This window comes from Tympanuchus pallidicinctus, unplaced genomic scaffold (genome assembly GCF_026119805.1).
Source record: "Tympanuchus pallidicinctus isolate F22 unplaced genomic scaffold, pur_lepc_1.0 scaffold5, whole genome shotgun sequence".
Lineage (NCBI taxonomy): Eukaryota > Metazoa > Chordata > Aves > Galliformes > Phasianidae > Tympanuchus > Tympanuchus pallidicinctus.
In genome coordinates, this window is record NW_026294769.1 from 11954034 (window position 1) to 11967255 (window position 13222).

At 42.8% G+C, this 13222-nt stretch overlaps 1 protein-coding gene across 11 annotated transcripts in view; it reads left to right on the plus strand.

The window, feature by feature from the left end:
- The first annotated feature begins 1655 nt into the window (after window positions 1–1655).
- Window positions 1656–13222, plus strand: part of FHOD3 (formin homology 2 domain containing 3) — a 360936-nt gene continuing 349369 nt past the window's right edge. For 9 of the 11 annotated variants that reach the window (XM_052704366.1, XM_052704363.1, XM_052704364.1 and 6 more), the window contains exon 1: window positions 1657–1884. In XM_052704366.1, coding sequence (XP_052560326.1) covers window positions 1720–1884 — 165 coding nt within the window. In that variant the 5' untranslated portion in view covers window positions 1657–1719. Of the gene's footprint in view, window positions 1885–13222 lie in introns of all 11 variants that reach the window. The other 2 variants (XM_052704373.1, XM_052704371.1) reach the window with 1 other exon arrangement.

Sequence of the window (13222 nt, forward strand, 5' to 3'; positions counted from 1 at the left end):
CTTCTGGTGGTTCATGAGGATCACAACAAAGATTAGAAATGGGGCAAGAGAAACCATATGCCCTTTTCTTGTCCAAGATGAGGGAGAAGAAAAAAAAGTGGATAAAACATTGGCTGTGAAAGACTTGAAACAGCAAAGTAGTTTCTGAGTTTAAAAATCCTTGCTGATTTCAGTAATCTTTGTGCTAGATGCTCTTTCCTGAAAATATGTGTGACTGTAGGCAAAACCATGACAAATAATTCCTGCAAATATCAAGGCCAGTGGGACAGATAGTTTGTGGACAGAAATCCCCTTTTGTCCCAGAGCTGGCAAATATTCCCAATCCAGTAAATTTGGGCAGGAAACAGTTGCTTCATCAAATTGCTATGACCTAGAAGTCATGCTTTCTTGCTTAAGACAGTTCATTCTGCAAAAAATTCCCCCATTTCTCACAGCATTGGCACTCCTGTCCTGCTGCCCTCTCACAAAGGATAACAAGGCAGAGAGTGGGGAGTAACACTATAAAACTCTGTGCACCCAGAGTGCTGACAGAGATATGTCTGTGCTCAGTATGTGGAAACGCAGCCAGTCCATGGTCCAGGCAGGCCTGTGGATTTGGCCATAGTACAGGCTCAAGAAGATGGCAGTTCAGAGTGCAGAGTTGCTGTGTGCTGCATCTGGACTGGAAGAAAGGAATTAAGGCAAGTGAGACTGAGGCTCCCCAGGGAGGTGATGGAATCACTTCACCAAAGGTGTGCCAAGAGCCGTGTGGATGTGGCACTGATGGACGTGGTCAGTAGGCATGGTGGGGACGGGCTGACATTTGGACCAGATGATCTTAGAGGTCTCTTCTAATCTTCATGATTCTATGAATTGCTCCTCATGGGTGTGGGGGATACAGCCTGGGCTGTGTGTTGGCTGATAAGCCAAATTAGCCTCAGATATATACAACCCCAATACCCAGCAGGAATTCCATAAGAATACAGAGACATCCACCCAGCACGGTTGGTCTGACACCATGTTTCAAGCTAGTTCCCATCCCTCAGTTTCTAAGCAGGCATTATTTAACTTCAGTTATCTCCCTTTAGAACCACAGTAACACCACACGAGGGATTTAGGCGATCCAGTGGCGCAGTGCTGAGACCCACCCCAACCACGGGGGCCGACGTGCACCTCGACGCTGTCCCTCACGGCGGGGCCGCCCGGAGACTCTTAACGCTTCTGAGGCGGCCTCACTTTCCGCACACCTCGGCCCGGGCGGGCTGTCGGGGAGGACTCCGGAGCGGCGCCGCCGCCGATGACCGCGAGGGGGCGCTCGCCGCCGTCTTTGCTAGGCTGCCCGCGCCGGCCGGAGCCGCGGCGGTCCCGCTGCCCGCTCGGCGTGCTGCTGCCGGGCATGAGGGAGCTGCTGCCGCTCTGCCCGCGCCCCGCGGCTCCGGCGCCGCCTCCTCCTTCTCCTCCTCCTCCTCTTTCTCCTCCTCAGTCGGCCTGAAGCGCTCTCGCACTCCGGATCCCGGCGGGGAAGGGGCCATGGGCCGCCTCCCCGGGGCGCGGCGGCTGTGAGACGGCCGGCGGCGCGCGGCGTGCCGCAAGGCGGGGAGCTGGGGGCTGCGAGCCGCGGCCGGGCGGCGGGCGGGCACGTAGCGCCGCGCCGCGCCGCGCTGCCGAGGGGGCGCCCGCGGCCCCCTGCGCTGCCCACTCGCCCCCGGCGCCGCCGCTTCGCCGGTGCATGGATGCGCCATGGCCACGCTGGTGTGCCGGGTGCAGTTCCTGGATGACACCGACCCTTTCAACAGCACCAACTTCCCCGAGCCCACCCGGCCGCCGCTCTACACCTTCCGCGAGGACATCCCGCTCGGCACGCAGCTGGCCGGCGTGCACCGCCTGCTCCGCGCCCCGCAGAAGGTACGGAGGGATTCGGGAGGGGGGGTTCGGAGGTAGGAGCCGGTCGGAGCCTCGGAGACGGGACGGCAGCGATGCGGGGCTGCCCCCAGCCGCGCTCCCCGGGCATCCCCGGGGCAATCCCTGCAGCCGCGGTCGGGTGAGGAAGCCGGGAGGCATCCAAAAATCCCACCGCAACCCCCTCGGCCCCCCGTTAGGTATCAGCATTGGCCCATCTGAGTGCCTCGGGGCTTAGGGACAGCTGAGCTGCGGGAGGGATCCGAGCTGGGCTTGGCAGGGCTGTATGAGCCAGACGGTTACAGCAAGGGCTTGGGTAAAAATAGCAGCCTGTCTGCTGCCCTTGAAACAATTGATACAGCTCAGGAGCTGCGGCGTGTCACCGCCACAGCCCTTGTCACATCTTACCTGCCTCTGCTGCCTGCTTCTTGGCGTGTGCTGGCACCCGCATGCTGCCCTTGAAGCCGGACAGCCAGGCATAGGGCTCGAATTTTCAGATTTCAAAGCAGTTCCATTGACTGACATAATAATAACGGCCTTTCACTATTATCTTACATCTGTACATTAGTTCTGCAGGGCGGACTGAAGAAAAAAAGGGACTTTTTTTTTTTTTTTTTTGTATTTTTTTTTTTTCCCAGAAGAAAGCAAAGCAAAAGTTGTAAAACTTTTATTCACTCTCTGATGAAGTGGGAGGAAAATACTCTCTTAACATCACTTGTTGCATTATATCTTGCTCTGGGGAGCTTGCAGGGAGATGACAAAGGGCTGTGTGTGCTCTCAGATTTAAGGATATCCAAAGCCCAATAAAAGTATTTCAGAGAAAAGCTCTTGGAGCAGACAGAAGTTTTGCATTTGTAGAACAGTTTCTTGCATAATAGTTGCCAAGGATACAGCATCCAGAGAGCAGAGCTCTGCCTTGCACACAAAAACGTTGGGAGTTCTTGGTGCACTGGGTCAATTCTGTTTTCATGTGCTCAGTGCTCCCTCATTCAGAGACTGGTCCCATTGTTTCCAAGGGAGGCTTTTTTGGAAGTCAGAGCTAATTAAAAGGACAGGGCAGATTCTGACACCTCGTAAAGTAAATAAAAAGATCATTTTTAATCTGGATTTACAGTTAAAGCAACCTCATTTTCAAGAGTATTCCACTGTGTTGTGTTTTGCTATTACTTCCCTTTCAATGCTGTCCGTGCATTTCTTTATAACCCTTTTCTAACTAAAAATCCCCAAGGATTCTGTGCCTGAGGGGCCACCCCAAATCCACAATCACTTCTATGTGCTTAACTCCTGCCCTGCATTTCAGTGTACTGAAATGTGTTTCTGGAGCTTACTTGATGTTTGAAAGCTGGATTTCCAGGCTTAGGATGAAAGATGGCAGAAGTCTCTCGAGGTGCTATTGAATGATAGCTGCTCAGCTAATGGCAGTGACTTGTTAATCTGGGGCTCTGACTATTGCAAACATTTGTTTCTGCTGTTCTAACTGTGTGGGTAGGCTCGTGGGAATCTGCTTACACGGTTAAAGTTACCTTTGCGTTTGCAAAATCAAGGCCTATTTATTTCTGGGGTGCCTTAATTATTATGTCTGTTGGCGTTCCCTTAGCTTTTACTAGAGAAAAAAATGCAGTTGGTTAGACTTGTTTACGTTTACTGAATGCATGTAAAGCTTAATTCTTTGTGCGCACTTGCTGTTAGCGCAGCCTTTCTGTGTTTGTGATTAGATCTTTTTGTGTGTTGACGTAGTTTTGCGAGTTAACTGATTTCTGTCACTTTTTAAGGACAGGCTTCCCACTTTCTTTTATGGTGGTGGGGACGGTTTTTTTTTTTTTTTTTTTTCTTTTTTTTTTTCTGTGTCTTTTCCTCCGGGCTGTATTCACTGGGTCTCTAGGAGGTTACCACGTGGGTTGACTGAGCAGAGCTCTTCCACATTTGTCCTCAAATTTGTCTTGATCTCTGTGATCTCAGAGGAATGCATCTGTCAAGGCAGAGTGCAGTTTAAAATTCAGTTGTCAGCTCAATTTGACATATTTAAGGTTTGACTGATCAATTAATTACTTTGAAAATTAGTGAGCTAATGGCTAAACAGACTGTTTAATATCTTGATGGCGACTAGTGCAAAAAAGCTTGAAACAAACTTAGCAGTTTTTAGCTGAAATACATAGTAACACCCGTCTAAAACAGTTCTGATCTCTTCTGAGTGGGTGGCATGTTTGCCACTGAGTTCTGCAGGAAAGTGACCTATGTTCTTTTTTCCTTTAATCTGCTTTAAAGTTATCAGCTTTTGATTTAGATGAATGTTCACATATTCCTTGGAAACACGGTGGCACCTGATGACTTTGGACCACAAGCTGCAGAGTAGTATGCACATAAAGAGTTAAAACTTGTGATTATTGTAGAAGTTTTGTAGTTAATACTAGAGTAACTTGTCACTGTAAGTTGAAATATTGTTATACATTACCAATACACTCCCTTAAAATTTAAATGAAAAATCAGTCAGGCTGTCATAGAATTATGGTATTGGCTTTTTGTAATGAACAAATGTCAGAGTTTGGCTCCAAGTGGCAATTCAATTCTTTGGAAATAAAACAAGTGAAATCAAGAAGAATTTTCCTTTTAAGGTTACACTTAGGTTTGGAAGCAAGTTTCAATCCGTAAAGTGTCTTCCGAATGGCAGTGTCTTTAGATTCCTGTGGAGGAGTGCACTGAAGTTAGATGACTCGGGTTCATGAACGCTGTCTGGGATGGGATTTACAACCCTGAATGCTTTATGTATGCGGATGAGGTGAAAAATTCTAACTGGCTGATTGGGAAGTCTGAAAAGAGAAGGGTCTGCAATCCTGTTCCCCTCTAGGGGGAAGAAACCTCCTCCTCCTCCCTTTTTCCTGCTTCTCTCTGTGCACAGCTTTCCCAACGGCCATTCCTTTGGATGAAGCAGCTCACCCTGCACTGTAATGCATTTGGTTCTGCGTAGTGTGCCTGGGGCAGATGTGCCAAGTCCAATTCCATGGGGCACTGTGGTCACGATTGCTCATCAGGAAAGCATGGTAGCTTAAGATGCCTTGATGCTGATTTGACTGAGATGATGACATGTGTAGATACAATTAAGTGCCACAAATTCTATCACAGTATTTCTAGTCTTGTCTGCAAAATCTTGTTGAGATTACATTACAGAGTTTTTGTGGGTTGCTTTTATTGGTTCGAGTGCTCAAGGTGTTATTTCAGATTTGGCTTTTACCCCATTGGTTTGGAATATTGTTGGTCTATCTTTCTCACTGTCCGTAGTACTAATGAGAACTGGATCTAGTCTGGACTGTGAATTCAGATGGCCCTTTTGCCCATTTCTGTGAACGTTGGGAAAATTCAGGACTGGATCTAAATTTGTGGCTTGGGCCCTGTGCCAATAATGCTCTTTGAATCTAATTTGGTACTTTGGGTTTGTTGGTTTTGAATTGCTTTGAGTTACTTGATACTTCTGACTTGCTGACACAGGGTCATTCAGGAGAGTGGATATATATACATGGCCAATGTCAAGTGGTATGCTTCTTTTTTTTTTTTAAGAGATCTTATTCATATAATTACAGTGTGCTGAGTATGTTACCATATTCCATTCTCATATTACACTGTACTGTTTAGTGTACTGTTTAGGGCAGCGATGTAAGAATTGTATGTTCATAATAGTATAGGAAATCACACTGTTTAATTTGTGAAAAAACGTAATTCAAATACTTTGTTTGATAGGGGAAAAGAAAAAAAAAATTTCCTTGTGCATGTGGTGTACTGGTTGTCCAGGTGGAAAGGGAGAGGTACAATGTTATAACAATACATATTTCCACCTCTTGTTCTCTCTTGGAAAAAAAAAAAAAAAAAAAAAAAAGAGGCAGCTTCTCCAAGATCTTGTAAATAGGAACAGTGTCATTCAAAAAGCAGTGTTATAAGCAAATAAATGGAGTTGGCACTAGAAGAGGGAATGTGGAGTTTCATTCATAAAGAAGAAGGAATTTAACTCTTGATTAAAAGCCATGGCTAACTCAGGATATGGTGTGATGCAAACTGACAGCAGGGACTGTTCCACAGGGCCGTGTCCTGGCATGAGGCTCAGCTTTGGCGCAGAACTCAGTGCCAGAGGATATAATCCTGCCAGCACCTTCAGGTTTTCTTACAGCAGCAGACCTGTGAGCTGCCTCAGTGGCATTAAGAAATGACTTGTTGCATAGAGGCTATTTAGAAAGAGAAAAGGGATGGTTTAGATTTTGATCCTGGAGAGCAGAGCAGCCGTTCTCTGAAGAAAGCATTTTTGGTTTGGCTCCGCTATGCTTTTCCCTGGATCTGAAGAATAGAAGACAAAATCTTTTCCTATTTGTATCTTGGAAAATCACAGAATCATCGAATGGCCTAAGTTGGAAGGGAAAGATGAAAGATCGTCTCATTCCAATCCTCTTGATGTTGGCAGGGCTGCCACCAACCAGATTAGGCTGTTGGGGCCCCATCCAACCTGGCCTTGAATGTCTCCAGGGATGGGCAATCCATAGCTTCTCTGGACAGCCAGTGCCAGGGCCTCTAGCCTAATTTTCACTTCTTTTAGTTTAAAGCTTTGTCTTATTACTATCAGATTGTGTAAAAAGTTTGTCTCTCTCCTGCTTATGAGCTCCCTCCAAGTGCTGAAGGGCCACAGTGAGATCTCCCCCAGAGTCTAATCCAAGGTAAACAAGCCCAGGTCCCCCAACTTTCTTCATAGAAGTGTTCCGCCCTATCATCATCTTTATGCTCTCCTTTGGATCCAAAATAAGCAGACAGACAAAGGAAACTGGCTGATATCTTCTTCAAGTATCACTGCAGAGGATTGGAATGGGTTACTGAGGAATATATCAGTCAAGGGCCATTAAGATGACCAGGTCTTTCAAATTCTTTCTGAGGCTGGTGAACATCTTTGATGTTCAGGGCTGATGAAGCCCTTTCTTATCCTTTTAGAGAAGAGAGTTTAACAGAGCAGTTATTTCCAGCAGGTTCCAGATTTAACCAAGAGTTTCTGGAGTTTACAAAACCTCATACTTCAAGAGATTGACCCCAGAGTGGTTTACTAAGGAAAACATGGTAGGATCAGGCTCTGTTTTTGACTTGAGAGCATGATCTGCATCAGAGTCCTGTGTGGAGCATGATACTATAGGAGAGCATAAATATACTTGGAAGCATAACCACAAAAAGCTACCCAGAGTCTGGCAGCTTGTTATTTTCAGTAGTATTGGCCTTCAAAGAAGCTAAGATCGCGGTACAGCGGGGACAATTTGACTGGAATTGGACAGTTTAACATATGAGGTCTTTGAAATCCTTGCAAGGTTCTTTTGTTCAGTGATAGTTTTAACAAGTTATAGTTCAGTTTAGCTTAGTTGTGTGATTTAGTCTTGAAAAGTGTATTGCAAAAGCAGTGGAGCAGAACAATCTCAGAGCTCTAGGGGCTGAACTGAACATTTCTCTTTTAAGTCGCTTAGCTGCTGATGGCTCGAAAGTTTTTTTAGTTTTAAGAATGATTGGAAAAAAGCATGGTGTCAACTTCATAGATCTTATAGTGCTGTTAGATTTTGAAATTGGTTCAGTCACATTCTGTGTATGAAAATTTATATCACTGTAGGATATTTTTAATCAAAGAAAGGAGGAGTTAGACCTTGCTGCTGTAATTCCTCAGGTCTTGTACTTGCAGTTACAGATTTCAAAGTTTTCTTCCAAATCTAGTTGTAGATAGGTCCTTTCTTCCAAACTCTTCTGAAAGAGCTCTATGAAGATTGCTGACAGCTTCAGTTAGCAAGAGACTTAGAAGGCTTCAGTCTGCATCTGTGTTGGTGAAGGAAAGATCAAAGAAAGATGTGAAGTTGGTGTGCTGCAGTCTATTCTTTTGCTGTCCCATATAAGAACAAGACTTCTAAAAACTATTTGGAGTTGTGTTCTCTTTACTGTGCTTGCACAGCTATCCTATCTTGTAAGTAATTAGGGTCTTTTTTTTTTTCTATCTCATCTGGCTTGCTTGGCTGTCCTCCTGTATACACTGCCCCATGTAATGCAAACGGGTGTTAGATTACCCTTCTGTCACATTCTCACCTATGATGGCTCTCTCAGCTTTACAGTCCACCTTCTTGGCTGTCGAAGCACCCACACCTCTCTGCAGCATCTGTTTAAAAGAGCCACAGAACCACAGTGACTGGAAGAGAAACTTGCACCCATTTAAAACTTTAAAGTAATGCAGTCAGTCTGCCTAGAATTTGATGAGTACAGGTTGGGACCTCTGCGTTTCAAAAAATGAATTTTTCAGTGAGCCCAAGTGGTCTGAACTGGGACTGTACTCTTCTTTGATAAACAGTGTGTCAGTAGGCTGTACCTATGTACTGGAATATTACTTCATTACTGGCTCAGAGGAAAGAGTGCCAGTCTCTATACTTCTGTCATCACTTTCCACACCACCTGGATTGCATTATATTAATATTAACTTTATATTGTATTACAGTTATTAAGAAGACAGCAAGGAATGTTGTTACATGTTTTTAGCACAGGAACAAGTTGGGACAAAAGTAGCAGTCTGTTCTCTGGTAGGCCCAGCTACCTAGAAACATCTGCATCTATCTGGCATATGAAATTATTGAAGGAAAGGCGAGTGAGGCTTAGAAGTTCACTTGCCACATGTCATCAACTTAACACATATATATGTATATAAAATGCATTGCAGTGTACAATTCCAAACACTTAAGAAGAAATAATTCTTTAATTACAAGCATTTTTAAGAACGCTGTTTTTGAAAAAAAGTGCAAAACCTTAGTTTTTTTTCTTCATTTTCAGTGTGACTGTTTGACTTTAGCAGTCATACTGCTAAACTGTGAGAACAATATTTATGTGAATTAAAAGTCCTGAAAAACTCTTAATTTTCATCCTGGATGCCCAGTCACTACAAACCAAAGCATTATTATTAATCTCTTGGTAATATCAGTATGATTTTATGTCTTAGTAGGCTCTATAACACAGAGTGAGGCAACTGAAAAAGTGGCTTACTCTCCTTTAGTCATAGTTCTAGAAAGTTTTTTAAGACAAAATACATATTCTTGGAAAAACTGGACCTGGTGTTGCTGGGATCACTAATAGTTAAGCTCTTGATATTGTTAAGGTGAGAAAAAATTGTCATAAATAACTTGTAATACACAACCAGAGTGAGTTGGTGGCACTTATCTAGCTGTAGGGCAGATGAAAGTGGGACTTTTCTAGGATTCAGAAAAAACTGGTATCTTATCTAACTGCTTTTTATTACTACACTGCAGCAGCTGCCCCTGCAGTGTGACTTGTGGCTCCACAAAGAGGGTAGAGTTTCTTGTTTTGTTTTCTCTTCATCTCCAGCATTGTAAGAGAGTTTTGCTTGCAAAGAGTTGTTGTCCTCTGCTCTACTTATGGGACGTGGTAAAGTCTCTGGTGGTGTAGACTCCCCCAGGTTTGTCAGAGAGAGAATTAAGGATGCCTGTTGCACTTTATTCTTTGCACCTGAGTAGTGCAGCAGTCTTGAAGGACTGGGGCAATTAAAGGCAATGAGCACCTGGAGAAGTAGGAGTGATCAGCGCTATGGAAAAACAAAACAAAACAAAACAAACAACCAAACAAAAAAGGTGATTTTCTTTAGTCTTTGGGGAAAAAAAAAAAAAAAAAGGAAAATTCTGAAGTTATGAGGTTCGTTTATGCAGTTAACTTTCACAGGTAGTTGGGATCTTTGTGGTTAACTGCTTTCTGTCAAAAAAAGTAAGTGAATTTGTGGGATACTCTTTCATGGCTTTTTTTTCATTGGAAGAGGTGAAAGGACAGAGAAGCCTTGTAGTAGTTGGTGCTAAGGAAAGGTGGCGAGCTGTGTCTGGTTGCAAGAATGATGGTTTGAAGACTACCACCTTTGCTACTACTTTCAGTCTTAAAGACTTTCTATCACGAGGCAATTTTCTTCAAACTTGTTCCTTTAGATGTCTTTACAGGAATAGTGGAAATGCTAAAGCAGGGCTTGAAACATTGATTGAGCATCTGATAGGAAGGCAGGGCCAACCCAGGGGAGCTCAGGTGTATGCAATGTACCTGAGCGACCGGAAGGGGGTGAAGCCAGGATCCACCCCTTCCCAGACCTCATTTAAGGGTTGGTAGTAGAGGCAAGAGTATCTTGCTGGAGAACCTTGCATACCTGAGGCCTTCTAAAGGTAAGCAGCTTCTTTCTTTTATTTCTATTCATGTGGCTGTTGTATTTGATCAAGTCCTTACTTGCTGCAGCCTAGGACCTTGCTGCTCTGCTGCCTTTGCTGTACTTTATGCTGTGTTACAATAGGAAATTAATGGGAATGTATGCTAAATGCTTTTCAAAAGCAGGTAAAGCAGTCAAGTCTGAAGAAGGAGGGGCACTGATAGGTCAAATGATACTATCTGTGCTTTTCTATCTCTGCACGTGATTTGTTCTCGTGTTCATTGCAACATTTTTTTTTTCCCCAAAGTATTCTGTATTACACTGTCAGGTGAGTCAAGCTTCTCTTATAAATGCGGAAGACTTACAGCTTTTTGGTGATCACAAGATGTTCTGGCTTAATTTGCAGTGGAAAAGAAAGGTACAGGAGAAATGTGTAATTAAGGTGGATGTGTCTGATGTGATCTGTTGCTGAAATGACTTGCATCTTGTAATGGTCATTGCTAGTCAAAGTTCAGAGACTCATAGAATCACCAAGGTTGGAAGAGACCCACGGGATCACCCAGTCCAACCATCCACCCATCACTAATAGTTCTCACTCAAATATGTCCCTCATTACAATGTCCAGATCTTCCTTGAACATTTTCAGGGTTGCTGACTCCACCACCTCCCTGGGCAGCCCATTCCAGTGCCTATTTAAACTCTTACGTAAAAATATCCTAAAGGATAAATGATGATGTTGTGTTTTTTTTTTTTTTTTTTTTTTTTTGTTTTGTTTTGTTTTGTTTTGTTTTCATAGTCTCAAAACATTAAGTCCTGAGTGTTTTAGGCCCTAGATTTGAAGTTGTTCGTTATGCAGGAAATGTACATGTAGTTACAAAGGGAAGGCCTAAGAACATGACTCCAAGATTAGCAAGTCAATCAGAGCTTAGTGTTTTAACTTAGTAGTTAATACTTGAATGTATGAAAAAAACAAATACATTGAGTAGCTTGAAGAAGAAGGAACTTAAAATATGTACATATATTTTTCGGCAGATATTTTAGAGCATCCTTGTAAAAGCCCTTTAAAAACAGGCCCTGCACAAGCTACTCTGCACAGAAGTTAAAGAGTGTGCAGGGTGAGGACTGTGTTGTTTCATGCTTAGGACTATTTTCAGGGCAGGACTGAAGTGGGCTACTTCTGTGTTGACAGAATTAAGTCATCTGAACAGCTGCCAGTAAAGGTAAAGGATATTGATTTTCAAGGTTGCCAAAATGTTATCTTTCTGTCATAAGCACTAAATCAAACTGTAGGGAACTGGAGTAAAACTATCATTTGTTTTAATGTTTTCCTTTGTGGGCTCTTAATTGAGACAGGCAAGATAAAAGCATTCACTCTGCTAACAAATGCATTTGCTAGCGCGTAGCAAGTGTCTTCCTAGTGCTGTTCCTCACCATGCTGACTGCTGAGCATGATCATGTTCCTGCAGCATGTTTCAACATGTAATTGCTTTGGCCTATATACAGTAACTTGGCTGTCTTGGAGCTTCAATCCCAGTCATTGTAAGAGTGCCAATTGAATTGCAGCCTAAAAATAGCCTGCATCCAGACCTGCAGTTTGGTGCTAATATGACATAATTAAAACTTGACAAAAGCAATAGGCAAGATGCTGTTCAGTGACTTCTAGGATGTTATGCTTGACTAAAGTGTTTTCTTAACCTGATGAATATTGCTAGTGGGGTCACACCTCAAATAAATGGCCTACTTTGTTAACTTCTTTGATAGTTCTGTTAGGCTGCTGAAAGAATGCCTTTACCTTAAGGCCATTCTTTAGATTGATGTTACTTCTGTGGGAAAGCCACTGGTAATAGGCCATAGCATTTGGAAATCAGTAATGCAATATGTGATTGAAATGGAAAAAAAAAAAATAAAAATAAAATAAAAAAAAACCCCACAGATTAGAAATATTTTTCATTGAAGTGTAAATTAAATTTTGTTTATTCTCTTTGTTTGGTATGATTTGTTGCTTGTATTCCAGCAAATAGTTGAGAAAGAAATATGCAGCTAACAGAGAGAAGAGCCTGCTATCTCACTAGTAGTTACCAGCTAGGGTTATTTTAAGATGTCTCAGTGCAGACTGAAATCATGCTCCCATGTTCTTTATCCACCAAGTTGCACATCTAGAAATAAAAATTGTAATCTAGATCTCCTGAAGTAATTAAGCATCAGCTCATAAAATATACTTTGGAGAAATAATCAAATGATTAAAGAATTCCTTATTGAATTCTTCAGAAGGAATTGCCATGGATTTCATGCTGCAAGGTAATCCATTTATGTGTTCTTATGCTAAAATCAGGAAAAATGAAATTAAGTCAAATTAAACTACAAGTAATGATCATGAAACTATTTTCTTGAATTATGTGTATACATAGTGGAACTTAAAGCAGTTTTGAATCTGCCTCTGTCTTCTCAAATTGGTTACATCTAAGTAATTGAAGTCAATACTGAAGTATATTCTGTAGGTGAGTCATGGAAGGTTAATAGTGAAGATGAACTCATTCCTGTGTGTTACCTTTTTAATGAGCAGTGTGTTTGGCTGTTTAAAAATAAATATGACCTACTACTCCTACTGCTATTTTTTATGGTCCCAGTTGTTTTTTAAGCCACCTTCCTACCAGAACTGAAGGCTGATGGATTTGAGGAGACTGTGTGTTGGGGGGAGGGGAGGTCTGTATGGTCTGTATTAGGCTTGGAAACAGAAATATAGCAGTGAGCAAGTTGTTAGCCAAATTTAGCATCTCTCTTAAACTGTGTTTTTTATCAGTTGTAACTTTTTATATTAGGTGTTATGATGAGACTTGTTTTCTTTGCAATATAATCTATTTTGCACTGTATTGGGAGGTGCAAGCTCGGTTTACAAGGTGAGGTGGTTTGCAGGTCACTGTCAGTCAGCTTCCACTAGCAGGTTTTTTGCCCTTTGTAGTAACTGTTTCTGATTGATTAAACCATGATGATAGACACTGTGTGGTGGGACAACTGTCTTAAGTGTGTGTAACCAGTGCCTGCTGCTTTTGTTGCTTACGGTAGGTGAGGAAAGAGAAGTGGCCCATAGAGTGATTGTATTTATTTATCTTTTCTTCAAGAAAAGTAGTTATTTAAAGCCTGGAAATAATGGCATTGTGCTCAAGA